The following is a 19,852-nucleotide window of genomic DNA, read 5'->3' as shown; positions in this document are numbered from 1 at the left end:
CTGAGGCGCCGCCGCAGCGGAGACCGTGCCCCGGCGAGAAGCGAGGCAGCGAGCGGTTTCCTCTCGGGAAGAGATCCCTGCAAGGCAGGGCTGAAACAGTGCAGCAGGCACAGGGGAGGTTTCCTTCTCTCCGGCCTTGAATTATTTTTGACGGTTTAGCAATGAGTGCTTTCAGTCCAGCTCCTTTCCTCCACATTTTCTGTACGGTTAGATTTCCTTTTTTGTTTTACACCGTGTACACGATGAACTTCTTTTAGCATGCCAGGAAGAGGATATAAAAAAGGCAACGCGTTGTGCCACCACATAGGAATATCACTACTTCCTGGTGGGTTACAGAAGTCTCCTTTAGCGATGAACTAGCACAACATAGCTTATTTCTTCTTATGAATATAATAAACCCTTTTAAAATTTAAAAATAACAAGGATAAATCCTTGCAAATAGGAGATAGTCAGACATTTTCCAAGAGAACGTTTTGCTGATGAAAATGCGGATTCATCAGATTCAAATTGTTCCATGGAGTACTTGTTAAAATAGATTTTATTTCAGAACAGAAAGTTCATTCAGGCAATGGTAGTAGAAGATTTAGTCTATAGGCATTATCCAGTCAATTTTCTTGTAGATAGGGGATACTTTACTACTTGTAAGAATAACAACTTTTTATATTGAAGAAAATCTACAGACAAGCTATAATTTTGAGAAGTACAGTAGTTCAAATTGAATTCAGATGGTGAAATTAATTCAGACAACAATATAATTACACGTCAGATCAGCTTAAAGGCGCTGAGTTCTTGTTAACCTAATTTATGGCCTGTGGTCTAAGAAATCCCTGTGTTTGCATTTATGTAATCCATGCTTGAATACATCTTTATATATGTAAACCTGAGTATTTTAGAGAACCCTTTGCATGGTCACGTCAGATGTGGTGCTCCCACTACACATACAGCCATATTTTGTGGAACAGAGGGAGGAAGGGGTGATCATGGCATGGGAGAATTTGATGCTTAAAGAGTATCATGTGAGAGAGTGTTACATACTGAAAAAATCATGGTTGACATGAATTAACCACTGCACATTCTAAAATTCATCTACTTTAGGCATTGTCACTTAGTCCCGCCCTATTATATTCAGCTATAATGACTACAGGCAACTCAGAGCAGCGTATCTGTTCACTTTTCCCTTCCATATGCACCTAAACCCCTAATCACTGTAAAAAGCCACAGGATCTAATTGTGCAAACTGCTTTGCTTTGGTGGGGGCTGTCACAAGATGGGTCTGACAGAAACCCGCCGGGGGGAGAATTTGACCTCAAGCATTTGGGATGATTGTACTTCTGCTGGAGAGATCATTCCCATGAAAAAAATTGCTGTAGGAGAGCAGAAGGGGCAAGAGGAGTCACTGAACTGCTTCTGCCAGGATTGCAGGCACCTACATAATAGGCTTCTATCTGGAAGGGTCCCGGCATTTCTACTGTGTATGTCACCACGGACCACAAAATCCTCCCCACTACATTGTAATAAACTGAAGACCTATAATAAAAGACCACAAGCCACAACTGTAACGTGCCATAGTGTTCTTTCACACTCCTCACAGCCTCAGCTGACCCGAGAGCTTTCACTACTGCTGGGACACTGTCAGCACCAGGGCTCAGAGGAGGCCGTGAGGTGTGTGGACAAAACATGGGGGCTAAATGCCACCACTCCTTGTCCCCACTTCTTCCCACCTTTGCTCTCCACCCCTTTCTCTGAGACTTCTTTTAGTTCTCTTAGGGTTGTTGCCCCTTCCTCACGATGCTACCTGGAGAACAACAGCATGACGACCTGGAAGAAGCTGTGCCAAGTGAAGATACCAGCAAGAGGGGCATGCCACAGGCTCCAAAGCCACTTACTACTGCTCTGCCTATAATCCAATCATATCATATTGTTCAAATGCGTAGATTGCTCTCATTTCCAAGAAACATGACCCTTTTTTTTTTTCTGGAACACAAGCAGTAACATGTAATCACACCACTTGGCAAGATAACAAGCCTCAGGACCCCCAACAGCCCAGTGATGCAAAGGACATTGTCCTTTTGTTCACAAGCCATTAGCAACTGATTCAGCTGGTAAGGCTTTTTGAAGTTTCAGCAGCATAGCTTTCTTATCAGTGAGCACTGTTCTCCTAGTTATGGTAGCCCCATTTTATAATCACTAGATTTGCAGGTGAACAGAATGGTGAGGGTTGACAATTTCAGAATTTCCTGGGTGCTACATGACTCAGTGCCTTTCCTGTCCTTATTTATCCCTCTTGAAGATGCACCAACTGCTGAAGTAGATCTGGGTAAAAATTTTAAAGGAACCCAAAGGCGTTTCAGGAGCAATTAAATTGTCTAAACATAGGTTCTGCTGCTGCTTAGATGCATGAGGATAGCCTACCTGGCCTCCATATACCAATCCAGATGGGAACAGGTCTTAAGGCTTGTGTCATATCCACCATCCTGTGTGATATCTGTCTTAGATACCTCACGACTTCTCAAATGGTACAGACACCTATGGTTAAGCAATCACATTAGGGCCTTAGTAACTAACTCATATTTATGTGCCTATCTCCTGTTGAAAATAGAAATATTTCTGTAGATGCAGGCTCTAGGTGATGTAAGAGCCGGAGGCCTATTGTCTTTCCATGAGGTTTAGGATCCTTGAACTTGATTTACCTCTGAAAACAGAATCTGTACTCCTAAATTGCATTCATTTGAAAAATGTTGTTTCTTATTTATGTGGTGTGTGCTTGCTTGCTGAGGCAGGCATGTTGGGGGAATGAGAAAATTATGTCTAAATACAGGAACAGATCAGGCCTACGCAACAGCCATTTGCTACAAAAAGCAGGCAAACTAGAATTAAAGGAGACTGAGCAAATTAAGTGAGCCAAAAAAGAAGGTGTCAGATTTTGCTGCTGTAAGGAAAACATTGTATCCCGTTATGTGTATGGGAAGTAAGAAGGGATCATTTCTTCCAGGGGCTGCTTAGGAAATTACACTGCTACACTCATGAGTTCATGAGCAAGGCGTATGGTGAGTCCCTGGCTTCGCTGTCCTATGATGACCTCTTTGCAATAGAAATGGGTTGGATCTGTCTTTTCTGTACCATGTGTTTTCACACATTGCCAGTGCTTGAAAATACAAGAATATCCTCTGGTCAAAGAAGCAGCTAGAGAAAGAAGATTCCTATAATGAGTTCTGTTTGTTGTTTGCTTTTACTGCTGTCTGTGCAAAATAGAGCCTTTGGGGTTTTATTTCCTTGTGCACTTGTTTGTTGGGACTAAGGGAATTTGTTAGCAGCCTTGTTTTAATCAGGACTAATGTTGCATGAACAGTAGCAATTTTATAATTACATGACAGTTTTGATTTTATAAGAATACACAGCTTATAAAATCTGAACACAGTTTCCARAGAGAGGAAAGTGATGACTATTTAACAGAGCATAAAACCCCTTCACATTGTTTAGGACAGGAAGTGACATACACCATGCTGGAATTTAGGGAGGTGGTGTTTTTGCTCAGACCTTTGTGCTGAGCCTGTTTTGAGATTATTATTGATGGGGATGGGATTTGAGTTTTACATCTCTTCTAAAAGACAGGAAAAGGTAGATGTGAGTTCAGATCCATCGTATAACTTTTTTCTAAGACTAACATAATCAGATGACAATACAAATGTTTCATAGAGATAGCAGTGATTAGGTACCAAAAAACCTTACCCTGTGGTTATAGCTTCAGAATATTGGCATAAATCTATAATAGCTTGTTCTCCTTTCAGACACCAATATTCCAAGTCCTCCCATTAGCCCAGATTGTGGTCATAAATATAGCCCTTTTTAGAGACTTAGTTCAGCTGGTGCAGGCTTTTGAGCAAACCAGAAATAAAAATGGGATGCTGCATTATGTCAGAGCTGCATGTTTAGTCTGCCTCTCTAGAAATAATCAAGAAAAGTTATACATGATAAGAGACAGATGCTGGTGCCTCAGCAGACATTTGAACTCTTTCTAGTACAATAGTATAAAGGAGAAAGTCCCAAAGAAGCTTGGTTCTTTAGCATTAGCAAATTTGTACTCAGAGTGTTTTGAAGGGAGGGATAAACAAGAAAAGCCTTTTTCTTTGGCTTTACTTAAACTAATTGCATTAATATAACCTGTAAATTTTGAAAATATTAATATTGTCCAAATGTTTGGATGCATCCGTAAACAATACAAGACAATACAGAATGCTTTTTTCTCTAAATGAGCGTGGCTTGGTTCTGGGCTGTGCTGCTGCTTTAGCACTGATTCTGAAGCGGAATTGCTAATGCTAGTTACTCTTACATTTGGACTGAATTGGCAGTTCCTGTACTGGACCTTCATTTCGTGTTAGTCTTACATGTGTGTGCATTTGTGAGCACATGTATGTGTGTGTTTATATGCATGTATGTATGTGTTTATATGCATGCACAGAGACACAAATATAGCTCCGCAATTCAGAACCTCAGGTAAACCATAGCAGTGCTGGGTTGGAAGCCTGAAAAGGGCAGTTGTCTTTCTACCGTCTGGTAGCTTTCCATCACCTTTTCTACTCCAGATGTAAATTAGGAGCAGTGTCTGAGTGCACTAGCCCATGGAGCACTGTTATTAATGTGTGAGGCAAAATCTCCATGCTGTGAACACTGCAGGTCTATTCCCAACATGACCCCTCTGCAGACAGGGTCAAGAATGGGTAATGCAGAATTGCCTGGACCGGCACTTATGGCCTGAAGCAGTGCTGAGTTTTGTTTATGAGGAAACTAAGGTGAATGGGGGGAAGTTGGGAGAGCAGGGAAGGGGGAAAATCTCACTTGCCTATGTAGTTGAGAACTCAGAAGTGTTTCTAGGACTTGTAGTCCAGATATACTCCTAACTGTATGCACTAGTGCATTAAAAGAGTGCTGAGGACTGTTCCCGACATCTATAATGTTAAATTGTTAGGAAGGTCCCTGGCACAGCCCTGGCTTGGACTAGTCCCAGACAACGCCTGGGCATGTTTGAGAGTTAGCGTGAGTCAGGGATGATTCTCGAGAGGCTCGCTGAATGTGGCCACTCTGTTTTGGAAACAAAGGAAGTTTAATAGTATGAATGTGGCCTGACCATGTCAATTGGCATCAGGGCCAGAGAACTTGGAGATCTGGCAGCATTTCATTCACTAGTATAGATAATGGCCTTCAATTGCACTTGGAGCCCTTTCCTTATGTCTCTTTAAGTTTCTTGGTGTTCCAGAAAGGTGAAGAAGGAAGATGGGGAAGTCAACAGGATACAAGTCTGTCCACCCTTTGCACGGTTCACTTATCCCATCTCTTCTAAGCTAAGTTTGTTTGCTTTCCCACATGGAGTGATACGTGTGCTGACAGGTGGATGGAAGTCCATGTACATTTCACAGGTAATCCAGTCCAACCTGACTGATTGATCAGCTAGATGTCAGTAACTAATATACATGGGGAAGGCAGCCCCTGATGGATCCACTCAGCAAAATCATCAATCCAGAACCAGGGTGTTATTATTTAAATTTGCCAGAGGCCAGATTCTGCCCTCTGTTGTACTTGCTCAAACACAGTGAGGTCATTGAGGCTGGTCTCCGGTGTAAACGAAGGAAGAACTTGCTCCCAAGGATGCTTTTCAAAACAAGGTGTTGAAAAGCAACCGTTTCTTTCTGTTTCACCTCTCTAAAATATATATATACTATATCAGCTTGCCAAAGCATTGATCCTTCCCTCTCCAGGAAGTACCAGTATTTCCCAATACATTTTCATCCTGAGTGGAATGACAGGTCAGGTTTCAAAATGTCCTACAGAACAGGGACTCATCTTAAAAAAGAGGACCTGAAGTTTTGAAAAGGGTGATGTGACATTTCACTTGGACCATCTCCCTGTGTTTCTGAAGAGGTTCCCTCACCGACTCAGAGGATACCTGACAGTTCACCAGGTAGACAGCAACTTAGGGAAGGGGGGACCACAAAGACTTCTGGGCTGCCTCTGGAAAAGTCTCAGGAGCTTTCCATGCCAAACTGATTCAGAGATTATCCCCAGGAAGCTCTGGAAGCTCAGGTGACCAAGATCTTGTGAAAAGGATCTCAGGGTTTTCAGGGTCTTGAGTCCTTCTTAGCCTGCCAGGTGAGTTGCCAGGGCCCCACCCAACAGACAAGCTGGAAGAATACTAGGCAGAAGCCTAACGCAAAGGCAAAGTTGTTTCACAACCTATCTACTTTCCACTGGGACTTCATTGAAATCAGCATGTTTCTGGAAAATGCGATGACTTTGATAACTTGTTATTTTCCATTCCTTTGGAAAATTCAGCCCTATAAAATAAGAAAACCAAAGATTTCTAAGAAGAGGTCGTGGAGGACATGCACGAAAAAAAATCAAATACAAGTGTTTTAACATTGCCTGCAAGTCTTCAGTTGAAACTGAATCACAGACAGAAATTGTGTAAATTTTATCCAGGCTCTTTCATTTTTTTTCAGGAATGTGATAAGTTTACTCTTTTAAATCCCTCTGGGAATGATCTGTGAGTCTAGAGCTGTTTGTAGTAACACTGTCTTTGCACAGTAAAATTAGCAGTCGGCTTTATGAGTAGTCTGAAGTGGAATGTGAAGAATGAGTATTCCATGTGACAATGCAACACTTGAGTCCATTTTATTTAATATACTTTATAAACTGATGAGATGCAGCCCCCACTGCAATGAGAGAGTAGCCTCCCATGACACAGAGCACGAGGAAGCGCTAAGAAAAGTCTGTAACCCCTTAGCCACCCCACCAGTAGATCTGTCATGTGTCGTATCTACACAATTCCTACCAACAGTATATAATGGCTACCCAGCAGAACTTCAATTTTTCTGCTTGGTGCTTGGGTGGAGTCCTAAGAGTGCTACAGTAATGCCAATAAGATGATAATAATTCCAGGCTTTCCACTTCTAAGCATGCCTGTGGGGTGTGCCCAGCAAATATTGCGGGGCTGGTGACAAAGAGCAAAAGTCAAATGAGTGACATTTGCTGTATTAYGATGTATCACAAGAAGTCAGGACCTTCTCTAACCTCTGAAAACTGGGTTTCTGCCAGCAGTCATGAGAGACCAGCAGTCTCTCTTTCCAGTCCCCTCCTGCCACCGTTTGAGGAAGCCCACTGTACACCAGTCAAATACTGTTACATGGTTCTTTTTAAAACAAGATAACTAACCAATTTCTTCCCTACTCCAAGCACTTTCAGGCTAGTCGGAAAAAAAAAAAAAACCACTCACTATTTCTTCAAATCTGAATCTCACCTGCTTTTGCTAGGGACTCCTTAGGCACTTTTTTATAACATCTGAGGCCAACTTCACTGTGACTAAAACCAATAAAAAATTGCAAGGGTCTGTTGTGTCATGCTGGGAAACACTTTACAGACTGTCATACAGAAGTTTAGACACCCTGGGGTAAGAAAACAGCAGACAGTTGGTACACACATACTGTAGTAATATACTAAAAGGAGCAGGATATTCTGTTCAAAGAGTCCAAAGCAAACAAACCCCTACCCCAACCATAAACTCTAAAAAGTAACCTAAAATGCACTTTTTATGCACTTCCTTGGTATCTGTATTTACAGAAAGTTAATTTATCTACTCTGAAAGTGTGAGTTGCTTTCAATTAGAAAACAGAGATTGTATCAGCCTTACACCTGAATATGTGCCATGGTGTTCAGAGGAATGCTGTACTAACACAGAGACTCTTTCATGTTAATATAGGCCCCGAACTCCACCTCCATATTGCAGGGAGATTCCAGGACTGAGGACTACATCAGATATTTAAGAGATTTATTTATCATAGCTGTAGTTTGATTTAAGAGCACTGGGGAAAGAAATCCAACAACATAAAATGAACTGTGGCTGGAAATGTGATCCTTGGTCTTAGTAGAGGACTTTTTTTTTTTTCCAGTGGTGCTTTGTAATGAAGTCTTTATATAACTTCCTCAGCTTCCACATCTGTAAAATGGAGATAACTTTTCCTTAACTTTGAGAGGTGCTTTGGGATCTACAGATGAAAAACACTGTTGGTGCAAATCAAAGTCACTGAAGTGAACAGGACTCCTGCTGACTTCAGTTAACATTTTAAAGAACCAACCATCATGCTTCAATGGAGTAGAGAGCTCAGGGTGCCTCTTTACAGAGTACCGTTTCCTTGCTCATCCTTAAAGGTAGCGGTGACTGGCTCACCCACTGGTATTCTCTCCCACCACCCACATCCGTACAAGGAGTAAAGTCAGTTCCTCTGGTTTTAACTAAATCCTTTGGTTTAGCAACACACATTTCTACTTAGGCAATAAACATCTGTCGTCTGCCATTCATTAATATTAATTATAAATGGTCACTAGCTCATGGGATCCAACTCCACCAGCTGAGATTTTTCCAACTCTGACCTCGTTAGGATTTGTATAAAAAGTGTTCAGAAAGGTCCTTCTAAGCTTGAAGCCAACAATAAGTGCAATTTGCAGAGTACAGCATTTGGATTATGCACTTAGAACAAGGGCAGTCAGAAAGGGTGATGGGGAGTGGGGGAGGGAGGGAGGAAGGGGAAGAATATAGAGCCCGAAACAGTGTTCCTTTAAATGTTTAAATGTTTTAGACCTTTCTGTGGGCTAATGACAGGGAGAGGCATTGTCCATAATGACACTGGGCCATCCATTACACATTACTATAAATGAAAGGTTGCGTGAATTAAAGGTTGTTCATCTCATGTTTCAGGAATGTAGCTGTGTTTCATGTCTGAAGCCTGTTTTCCTTTTAAATGGAGTTCTTCAGATGACAAATGGGAGAAGGAATTTCAGAAAGCAAATGGGCAGAAGTAAATACACACTTAAGAACAAAGCAGAGACATAACTATAGTTGTAAATCTTTATACTGGGGCTACTGTTTGCCATAGATATTGGGGAGGATTAGATTAGAATCGAGATGTTTCACTACTGGGTCATTTGGAAACCAAAAATCAGTAGAAAAAAATCCATAGTTGATTGTTAAATTCTAGCCTTAATATTGCCTGTGTATGTTTCATTCATGGACCACTGTTTCATTTTTTTACTGCCATTTGGTGTGTCAAGGAACTAAAAATAGAAATTTTAAGAAATATTTTTTCTGAATTTTGTATCAAAAGCATGGATGTTGAATTTTTGAATAATAAATATTTATTAGGTGTTTCTCTCCTGTAATTTCTTGCCACTGCAAAATTGTTTCAACAAAAATAAATCAGTGAACAATAATATTTGTTAGTAGTAGTTCTTAAAATGAGATCAGTTTTTTTTTTTTTTTTTTTTTTTTTTTTCAGGCTAATCATGTAGCAATATGCCCTTGGTGGGCCACATCCTCATCTGCTCTTAAAATGTACATGGCTTCATTGACAGAATGGTGGTAACCTATATCTTTGCTGAATTTGCATGACAACCTCTCTGAAATTTTTTGTAAGAAAATCTGGCCCTRTACTCATTCTGTGATAATGATTGAAAGCTGATGAAGGCAAAGCATGAAGAACATGGCAGATGTCTCAGCAATGCAAGATGCCCAAACTGGACAAACTGGAAGGAAAGTTGGTTTCAGTTCCTTGATTCAAGCCCAAATAAAACTCTGAGCTTGGTAAAGACAACAGGAGGCTTTATACTGATATTTATGGACAGAAATACTTGGATCTGTGCTCTGTAGCTGTGCAGTATGCTGTCTCTCTGGGGAAGTCTTACAGAGGCAATAGGCATGAAAGAACTTTATGGAAATTTTGTAGCAATTTTAGAAATGTGGGGTAGCTTATCAAAGCATTATCTAGTCTATTACTATGCTCCAAGGCAGAACTACTATACTTAGACTGTCTCCGATAGATGTTTGTCTAACCTCCTAAAAAATCTTCCATGATGAAGATTCCCACAACCTCTCTCCTGGTCTTTATGGTCTCTGATAATAACATTGGATGTTATCATCTTGTTGGAAACATTCTGAAGCTCCTTTAGACTTTTATAATGAAAAGTTATGGCAGCAAGTATCTTCTTTTTTCAGAGCTATGAGGTTGGAAGACAACTTGTGGGGGGGATGGGCAGCCTAATCAAACCAAAGGCTACCTCAGGTGTCTGAGCTGGCAGGGGTGTGTGCTGAGAAGAGACAAGGAGACTAGAGATGCAGAGACCTGGGTGGGAAAAAGCAAACAGAGCTGCCTGGGTGGGGAAGATCAGGCAAATATCCAGTAAGAAGAGGAGAAACAGCAGCCAGAAAGTGCTTCTTTGTTTCCACTTTGTTATAGAGGAATGCTGAAAATCCCATCTTTACAGCTAGATCCAAAGAACTCTAAAAGTCAATGGGATTTCAGTGGGTCTTGGATCAGGCCCTTTAAAAGAATGGCAGCTAATACAATAGTGAATGAGTGCCATTGCTATCCACAATTTACAGTGTTATAACAGCATTGCTATACATGGAAGTGTTCCACAGCCCAGGATTTAACTGATTAAACAGTACTATATGTGTCACCATTAGGCTTGAAAAATCCACTGCCTGATTTGCTCTGTAGCTCACATACCCCAAATGTTTTGCATTCTTGGACTAAATTTGATAGATGAGCTAGCAAACTTCTCTCTTGCGTTTGTTCTTCTTTCCAGGACACACAGGCCAAAATGGTAAGGGGTTTAGCTCTCCAGATGGAAAGGGCCAGGTGAACCCTGCTGTTAGACTAGCCACTTCTCTTCATCTTTCTTCTGTGGTAATACTGCCCAAAGAAGAGAAAACAGCTTGCTGTAGTCTTCTGGAAAGTCAAGAGAGAGAAGTGGACAATGTATCTTGCCATGGCAATCAGCTTGGAGAGGCTAATTTTTTCTTCCGACTGTGACCAATGCACCCCTCAGAAAGAGCTCCATTACTTACTAAAAGTTAGGGCAGGGATTTTGGAAAAGTCAGCTGGGAGAAGTGATAGAAAGATCAGTGTAGAGAAAAAGACAGATAAATGAAGAAGGTACAAGCAAACCAAGGAAGTGATATAGGATAGGAGAGAATGATACTCTGCTGTTTCACACATGGTCTCTTCCCTGCATCTGAGAAGAGAGAGTAGCCACAGTTACCCATTTTCCTCTCCCTGAAACACAGCAAAGTGATGGCACTGAAGGTAAAGGTGCCATGGTTTACTAAGGTACACCTGTACTGCAGAGAAGGTCAGGGACCAAGCAAACTCCTGAGTGTCTACACTGCATAACTGTTAGTTCATTCTGGGACTCTGTTTAGATTGCAACAACCATCTCTGTTTCCCCAGACAAATCTGCTACAGAGACAATAGCCCCAACTAGGTGGGTTGCAAGCCAGCTGGTGCCACATGGCCTTGTGATCAAGGATTGGACCTTTGCCTGCTTTTCTTTAGCAGTATAGACATAGCTGTGGAGTTCATGTTCTAAATCTGGAGCTGCTCCTCTCAATCCCAAACACTTTTATTTGGAAGGAGTGATATCAGAAAGGTGTTGGAAATTTGATACTGACTGTGTACGTGATGGGGACTGTGGAGGGGTGGAGGAAGAGGGTGAGAGGTTTGTTAGCGCTCTTGTTTTTCTTGCAGACCTCAGGCATCTAAAACATAGTCTGCCAGCCAGTTCTGGAGCACAAGGAGGTACCAGAAGGGAAGATCAGAAAGAGAAATTTTCAACCCCTGATTTCAATCCCTTGTTTGGTTTAGTGATCTGGGGAGAACAGCTCTCATATGTAGTCCACATTTTAAAAGAAGAATGCAATAAGCTTTTTCCAATTTGCTTCCCTTACAGGAGCAATTGACCACACACTTCTTTCTAAGATTTAAAATGATTGCCATTTCCATTAATATGAGGTTGATGTTGTTTACCCAGAGTGTGTCCAGCACATTTTTTAGAATGTGTTCCAGAAGATCTCAGGGCAGCTGAGTGACCTCCCATCTGCTCCCAGGCCTCCCAGAACAGGGAGGAGAAAGGAGGAGAGGAGCTGGCAGCAGAAGAGGTGAACAAGTCCAGAGAAGTAGAGAGACAAAGTCATCCCAGCACCATGCTAGGCTAAAACCTTCTTTATATCTGATAAGACCTGACAGGTCAGTATATAGCTACAGCCATTTTCAAACTGCTTTTTTTGTTGAGGTGCATATTATTCAGAAACTACAATGTAGGCACATTACACAGGTACACAGCCAAACATGCTATATGTGCAGAAGCACACAGCATGTGCGTGTCACCTGCTTGCACAATGTGTATGTGCCTGTTAGAACTGTGAAGGATGAGAATTTAGTGCTGACACCAACAACCAAACAAAACATACCTGTAGCGAAACACAGTTCTACCGTGAGTTAGTTCAGATTTTAATCTCTCAGTGTGCAGCTAGGAACCTAATAAACTTTTCAAAAGTGCCTAACTATGATTAAATTTTGAAAACTTGTATATTTATCTGCATCCTTAGACTTTGGATACCTTTAAAAGTCAGTCTGAATGGCTGACAGTTTAAAAGTAGCTTTTTCCTACCTCTTCAGATTTTGAATTCTAGAGCCAGTACATCCTTTGTTATGAACTATTTTGGATTCACAAATTGCTCTGACTCATACTGGTCTGCTTTTTCCCCTCTTAAACCTTTCCACCCAGATCTCTTTTCTAGATTGTGCATCTTCCTTCAGGCCTGTGGGAGTTGATAGCACTGTGCGTTCTGTGTCCTGCCTGTGCCTGAGTATTCCCAAGGAGCCATTTTAGTTGATTTTGCAGATAGTGGATTCTTAGTCTCAACAGCACTGCTCTTGGAAGCTAGAAATGTGTTAAAGTTAAAGATTCAAAACCCCTGCAAGGGAAGGAAATGAGAGGTCCTCTTGGCAGGAACAAACAGATAAGAAACAGCTAAACTCTTTGCAAGACAGATTCCTCAATTATAGTAGCTCAGATTCACAAAGGCCAGAGTTATGACCCATTGGCATATGCAGTATAAACACAAGGATGCAGTAATTAGCTTCATGTTCATTTTGAAGCTTCTGAAGTCCTGTGACCCACCATGGAGTAAGGTCATTAACCATAACCACACTAGTGACCTTCACACAGAGCACCCCATCTCTCACAGTTATACTAGAGAACTGTGCACTGCGATGTCTCTCTGGTTCATGAGTTCCAGTTCTTGTTTTAAATGCCACAATACATAAGGGAGTCACATAAGGATGTGACTCCTGAGATGAGATTGTGATATCTTCATTTCCTGTGTACCTATGCTTAAGACTTAAATATCAGTAAGTAAAAATACTCAGTTCCAAAAATACCCAGTTTTTTCTCCAATTATTATTTTTTTTTGAACGAGAAAAATTCATTTAAAAATAGTACATTGAGGAATTAGTGGCCTGGTTTGGGTTTCCATTGCTCTGTGAACATACTTTTATCTTTAGTGTATGGAATGGATAGGAACAGCCTACTTACTTACAGCCTGTTCTGTAAAAGACAATTCACCTCTGAATAAGCAGGTGTCCAGCCATTACTAGATATTCATTAACAAACACAACAAAACAGTACTCTCATCCTGATTTTGCCAACATCTAATGGAATGAGCATTGGGGACAAGTATTTTTCACCTCTACTTTTCATTTTGCTTTGGCTGACCTCACGACTCCCCTGGAACATACTTGTCATGTTTACAGAGTCAGCCTGGGTAAACTGTGGTTTAGCTTTTGCAGTGTTATGAAGTCATTACTATGCAGATGGGGGGAACATACCATTTAATTCTAAACACATAAAAAGTTAGTGGGTGAAAGTCCACATCACTTGCATGAGGCTGTCCTTAATAGTCATTGGAAAGAAACAGGCATTTCCAGGAGGCAAATCATTTTGCCCTTCTTAGAATCTGGCTTTACAGTGACATGAATCCCCCTCCCCTCCCCAGGTGCAGCTTGCCACCATTAACATGACCCTTCAAGAACTTGCTTAGACATAAACAACTAATTTTTAGCTGTCTAACTTAAGTGCACCCATGCTCTTGCCAAGCCTACAGAGGCTGAGTGAAAATTCCCAGCTACTCCTTCCTTGTCTGAATTCTTAGATAGCAAAACCCTCTCTCTGTCTGTGAAAAGCACATATACATCTTTATTTTGAATGACAGAGAAAAAATCCTGATGGAGCACTTGGGAGCTTGTCTTAACACAGTCCAAATACTGTCAAAGGTCAAAATGTCCAGTGTGACAACAGAGCTCTACAAAGTGCACAAGAAGTTATTCCAGAGACCCGTCAGCCCAACATTTGCAGGAAGAAATGATTATTATTACATGAATAAATGTGTTGATATGGCACATAACTTATGTAAGTCTTAAGTGGCTACATGGCTTTTTGTGTTGTAAAGATCACAAAACCTTGATTTTATGCACCATGATTCAAAACCTGTTCAAAGATGCGGTGAAACTCCCACTGATTTCAAATGACTTCTTTCACTGCTATAAATGAATTCCTAACCTTATCAAATGCAAGTTTTCCCATAAAGATCAGCAATGCCAGAACTTCCACATACATCTTTAAAATGTAATACAACTTCTACATCTATTCTCTTTTTCTCTTTTAAAGTTTTTTTTTTCCTTCTCTGTTCTGCTTGGGACAGCCTAATTGAATATTAATGAGATCAGTGCACCCAAATAGAAGATCAGCTGCAGAACCTTTTCTTCTTGAGAAATGCTAAAGGAGAACTCAGTTAAGACTCCAGATCCCTCTGTGCTCCATTAATACATATGTCTGTATGGCATCAGAATGAGTTTATTTAGGGTGGGTTACACAGTGAGTTTGTTATGTAGTGCAATTAGTTTATTGCTTAATATTTTAAGCTTGTTAGTATTAAGTTACATTGTTTTCAGCTAAAGTAACATCTTGATGAATGGCTCAGGATTTTGAGCTCAGTGGTGGTTTTGGAAATCTAATGAAACCCTGATAGGACTCCTTCAACACACCATAGCCAGCTGAAGGCATTTTTGGACATGATCTGATTAATATGTTGGAAGCATTATGTGCACATATACCAATAAGGGATGGAGGAGCTAGTTCAAAGAAACAGCAGAGCTGGCCTGAATTTCAGCCTTCCTAGTTATTCAGATCAAACCCAGGTTTTCATATTTGCATGAGCACCAGGCAGGCTAAAAGCTCAGCTTTAGTAGTTCCCCCAAATATATACACTTTGTTCATTAAAACTGCTCAATACCAAATCCTGTTCCTTTGGTTCCCTTGTCTCTGCCAGTCTGTATCTGGAATGCAGCTCCCCATCTCAAAGACATGGCTTTCTCTCTTACTCCTACTGCCTACTACAGTATGACAACTATATTCTGCTTACAGCACAAACCATCAACTGACAAGCTGCCTTGCTTCCAGGGAGGTGTCTCTTCTACTGTTTGAAAGCACTCTTGAGAATTTGGGGTAAAATTGTCCCTCTTCCTTTCATGATAGTATCCTGCTTTCAGACTGTACAAACTGACAATCACTATACTCACAGTGAAAAATTAATGTGCACTTGTTTAGGCATTCTGATAACTTCTCATGTCTGATGCTTGGATTTTTGCTTCTTAGCAAAGGGAACTTTCTTTGGTCTGCATTTGTACACAACTCAGCACAATCAGCATAAGATCTCTCCCTGGAACATCTAAATATCACTGACATACAAATGAATCAATATATAAGCAAGCAAAAATTGAAATGTATTACTAGTTGGTTTAAAACAATGCAATTATTTAACCAATGATGTAGCTTATTAGCTCATGTAATATCCAGCTTTCTAAGACATGTTCCTTATTTGTAACTACCTACTTAGTCTTTTGGTGAGTGTTTTCTGTCTCTTCCAACTGATCAGAAAATGCTCTCTGAAAGCATTTAAAACTGACTACTCTATGGGGGTTAGCTGGGCTTGAACAGGAAAGTCATATCGTAAAGGTTCTCTTCCATTTGGACGCAGAGTCTTGGCAGAATTGCTCATGCATGAAAAGAAGCAATTCCTTCCCCACAAATACTTCTGTATGCAATTTTGATATTTGTCTTTTGGCCAGTAAAAGTCAATCTCATACCCATTTGCAGACAGCAGCCCAAAGGGACATGTGCTTGGCCAGAGCATGTTTACTGAGGCAAATAAATAAATGTTATTTTGTAATTTGCAATATTTGCCAGGCTCTGCAAGTTACTCCTTTGCAGTRCATCAAAAAATGCATTTGCATTTATGGGCATAGCTGCAGCAAACCATTATCTGTCAAAGTATGACTATCAGTGAAAGGTAGGAACCAAGAAGATGCTGAGTGCAGAAAGCTAAAAGTAATAGTACACTGTACTGAAGGCACAAAACAGAAGGTATGAGGGAGAGAAAAGAAGAATAAGAAACTAGAATTTAAAATCATATAGTCTTGCAGACCGAAGGGAACTGATCATCATGGGTTTAAAAGAGGAGAATTATGAAATAAATTATAGTGAGGTTTGGATAGGACTGAATTACAAAAGTAGCATGTATGTGAAGCTAATGGAAATTGCTATGTCAGATCACACTGGGATCAACTAATTTAGTGCTAGAATGAGTAAGAGGAACCTTTCTAGGCTAGTAGGGTTATTTGTAACCTAATTATTCCCATTTGCTTGCATTCATCCTAAGAAAAAACTAGCACCTTCACCCATTAAAACTTCTCATATCCAGTGAGGGGAAAGGAAAGGAGTTGTAATAGATCTTGCCAGCCTCAATGACACACTAGCAGATAGAAACAAAAACAACTCTTCATTTTTTTTAATCTCATTTTGTGTAGCCATTCCAGAAACATGTATTTGAATATGTGAGATAGCAGCGACTTAACTAACATCCTGTCTCTAATCTCAACTTTTGGAGCAAAATCATTGAGGCATCTATGACGAGCATCATACTCCATCATCATGTGGTCTTTGCCCTAACTCCTTTGGCCACAGATATGTTCAACAACGGAAGCGGCACTAGCTGAACTAGCTAACTATCTCTTCATGGCCACAGAGAAAAGATTAACAGCACTGTTGATACTGACTGCTAGCTCTACCAGTAGATTTCAAGTTGGAAGCTAATAATGGAATAATAATAATGGAATAATATAACGGAAGCTAAATTCCAGAGCAATGTTTGAGTTGCAAGGTAGAGTCAAATAATACGAAAGGGCATTTTTCAAATTTTCTTAACAGTAAATACAAAAATATTTACTTTTCTTTCCCTTTCCAAAGGTGTTTTTGTTAGTATCCCCTCCTCCCCTCACTGATTGAACACAGTTAGCCATAACAGCAAAGCCTCCCTTGGCTTCTTGTGCAGTCGCTCTGTTGTTCAACGGGAAACAGAAGTTCCTGTCTGTGTAATGAGGGACAGTGGCAGTGGGGAAGATAAGTTGCCTGGAGATTAAGTTGGAAAGATTCATTTTCCCATTCCAGTAGGAGTAGAATGAAAACTTTTAGCTTAATTCTCAGTTTCCTGGCTTGTGTCACCATAATCCTTCCCTTAAATTTATTTTAACCTCATGTATTATGTGTAAATTTCCTCAGTTTAAAGATTATTATTATTTTTTTTAAATTTATCTCCCTATAAACATGTAGGAAAGTGGATGGCTTTCATGTTTGTGACTACTGGTACAGGGGATTGTATAGTGGTGGATTTTAGAATATTTAAAATAAACCCCAAATCGCTCCATTTTCACTAACATACACATACAAATCCCAAGGTGCGGACAATGTTGGAACATAGGCTGCATCTGGCTGTATTGGTTTCAAAGGAATTGTCTACTCAGTCTAAAAAAGGCCAGAATATAGCCATGACGTGCCCAAAAGGAAAAAAAAAAACACCTTATGCACTTTTCAGGAAAAAAGAAAAAGATTTATTCCTTAAGTAAAGGACTTTTTGTGCTGTGCAATATTTTTTGAATATAATTTGGCTCAGATCCCATAAAATAAGAATTGACAGTAAAATACATGAGGAGTTTATTTTAAAGTATTTACTACACATGAACAGCAGACACTTCTCAAAGAGAAATGTCTTGTCCAATTTGAAGAGGCTGCCAAATTGCCATAAGCAAATACACATCATCATCACCCAGAGAAAAATAGTTTCCACAGTTCTGAAATTAAAGTTCAGTCTTACAGCTCTTGCAAAATTAACTGTGATGTAAAGAAGACGACTCTTTTCCCCCAGTTACAGTGGGCTAACTAGACTGTGTTTTGAGCTGTGCATCTATGCAGGAGCAGAACTAAGAATCTTCATGGACATTTTGGACCTTCAGTCTAAGCATAAGGGAATCCATTAAAACCTTGCCTTGGCTGCTCCCCTGAGCAAGGGAGCTACACAAACACACTGCTGTGCCTGTTCAAGACAATACCCAACACAAGGAGGCTCAGACAAGCTTGGGAAAGTGAAATCTGCCCTATAGATTTGTGTAGATCAGGGGATCTAGCTAGTCCTTGAAGGAGGAGGAGGGACCTGTAGCTCTCTTGTTCATAAGATCCTCCTTGTAACATGTCCCTTCTCATGACTTATGCCTCAGGGAACAAGTCAACCTTCAAAAAGATTGCAAGCTCCAAAACCCTTTAACATTTCTATTAGCCATCAATAGCAACTCTAGTGACTGTTTATCCCATGAAGCAGTAAGTGACTGATGCAGCTCATGCTGGCTCACACACATCCACGGGGCAGCTGCTCTGCCTGTTCCTCTGGTGGAGAATTATCCTCAAGAGGGCTGAAACCCTGCTTTCCAGTGTGGGAGGCAGAGGGGAAATGGGAGGGATGGGGGTCAACACTCCTGTGCCAACCAGAGTAACTGTGCTAGGGACAGAGGAAGTAACTTCCCTGCTACAAGAAGTGGAAAAAGTGAACAATGGAATGACAGTCTCTGAGTGGAATTTGTATAAATTATTATTTTACAGGCTTTGTAAGCATCTCCCATTCTAACATGGGATGCCTTTCATTAGGTCCTATGAGTCTGACAAGCTGGCTTGCATGGATGGATTGTGACCCTAGGTGGCAGTTCTGCTGGGACTCTTGCTTTTTTGGCAAGCTAAGTGGCATTTCCCATGGCTGCCATGCGGTATTGTGGCCTTTCTCCTGTGCTAGGATTCCATAAGCCAGATGCAGATGACAAGATCAGACCAAGTTGTTCAGTTACAGCAAGTACAAAGAGCTTCGGGATGGGAGAGGGGACACAGCACTGCAATTGCCAGAGTTATGGGCTTACCTGTAGGAGAGCATGAAATAAGAACTGTTTTGGAGGAGTCCCATAGTTGAAGCATGAAACTTGATAGGTCTGCCTTATATCCAACAAACAACTCACAACATAACATTTTTTATGATGGATCGTTTTGTTCTGATCTCTGTATGCAACCCTTCATCTTGGCAGCTTTTTCAGCAGAACAAGAGAGAATGCACCTTCCCATCCAGCCCACCCTGTACTCTCTAGATCACACAAAGCATGTTTTTTGAGCAGCGTTAGGTCTTTATTTACTCCAGGCAAGGGCACAGTTCTCTCCAGCCCCCAAAACACCACATCAATGGAGTTTTGGTGAAGCCAGCAATGGAGGCCTGGGAATTCAGATGTGAGTTATTAAACAAGAACAATACCAATCTCATATTATGATGATGATAATGTGGTACCTTTTCCTTCCTTCTGACATCTCTTTCTTTGTACAATACATTTTCTGCTCTCGCTTGTAGCTGGGCAAGGATTGCCCCTTGCTGACGGATGTTGTACGATCTCTCTGACCCTTACTTCATTTCCTCTTTTGAAACCACAAGTTTTTCCTTTCTTTGTGCAAGGGCTCCATGGACTCCACTCACTAGCTTCACAGTGCACTGCAATAAACATAGGACAAGCTGAGCCTGGCCAATATCGTTTTATATAAACAATGC

The 19,852-nt window shown here is 40.8% G+C and overlaps 1 protein-coding gene across 1 annotated transcript in view; it reads right to left on the bottom strand.

The window, feature by feature from the left end:
• RSPO3 (R-spondin 3) overlaps positions 1-19,852 on the bottom strand; it is a 64,118-nt gene that overhangs the window by 4,251 nt on the left and 40,015 nt on the right. Inside the window, exon 4 of the mRNA XM_026070150.1 lies at positions 19,598-19,795. Coding sequence (XP_025925935.1) covers positions 19,598-19,795 — 198 coding nt within the window. The remainder of the gene's footprint in view (positions 1-19,597; positions 19,796-19,852) is intronic.

Source organism: Apteryx rowi, unplaced genomic scaffold (assembly GCF_003343035.1).
Source record: "Apteryx rowi isolate R43461 unplaced genomic scaffold, aptRow1 scaffold_305, whole genome shotgun sequence".
Taxonomy (NCBI): domain Eukaryota; kingdom Metazoa; phylum Chordata; class Aves; order Apterygiformes; family Apterygidae; genus Apteryx; species Apteryx rowi.
The sequence above is the reverse complement of the archived record's forward strand: the minus strand, read 5'-3'. Positions and strand labels throughout refer to the sequence as shown.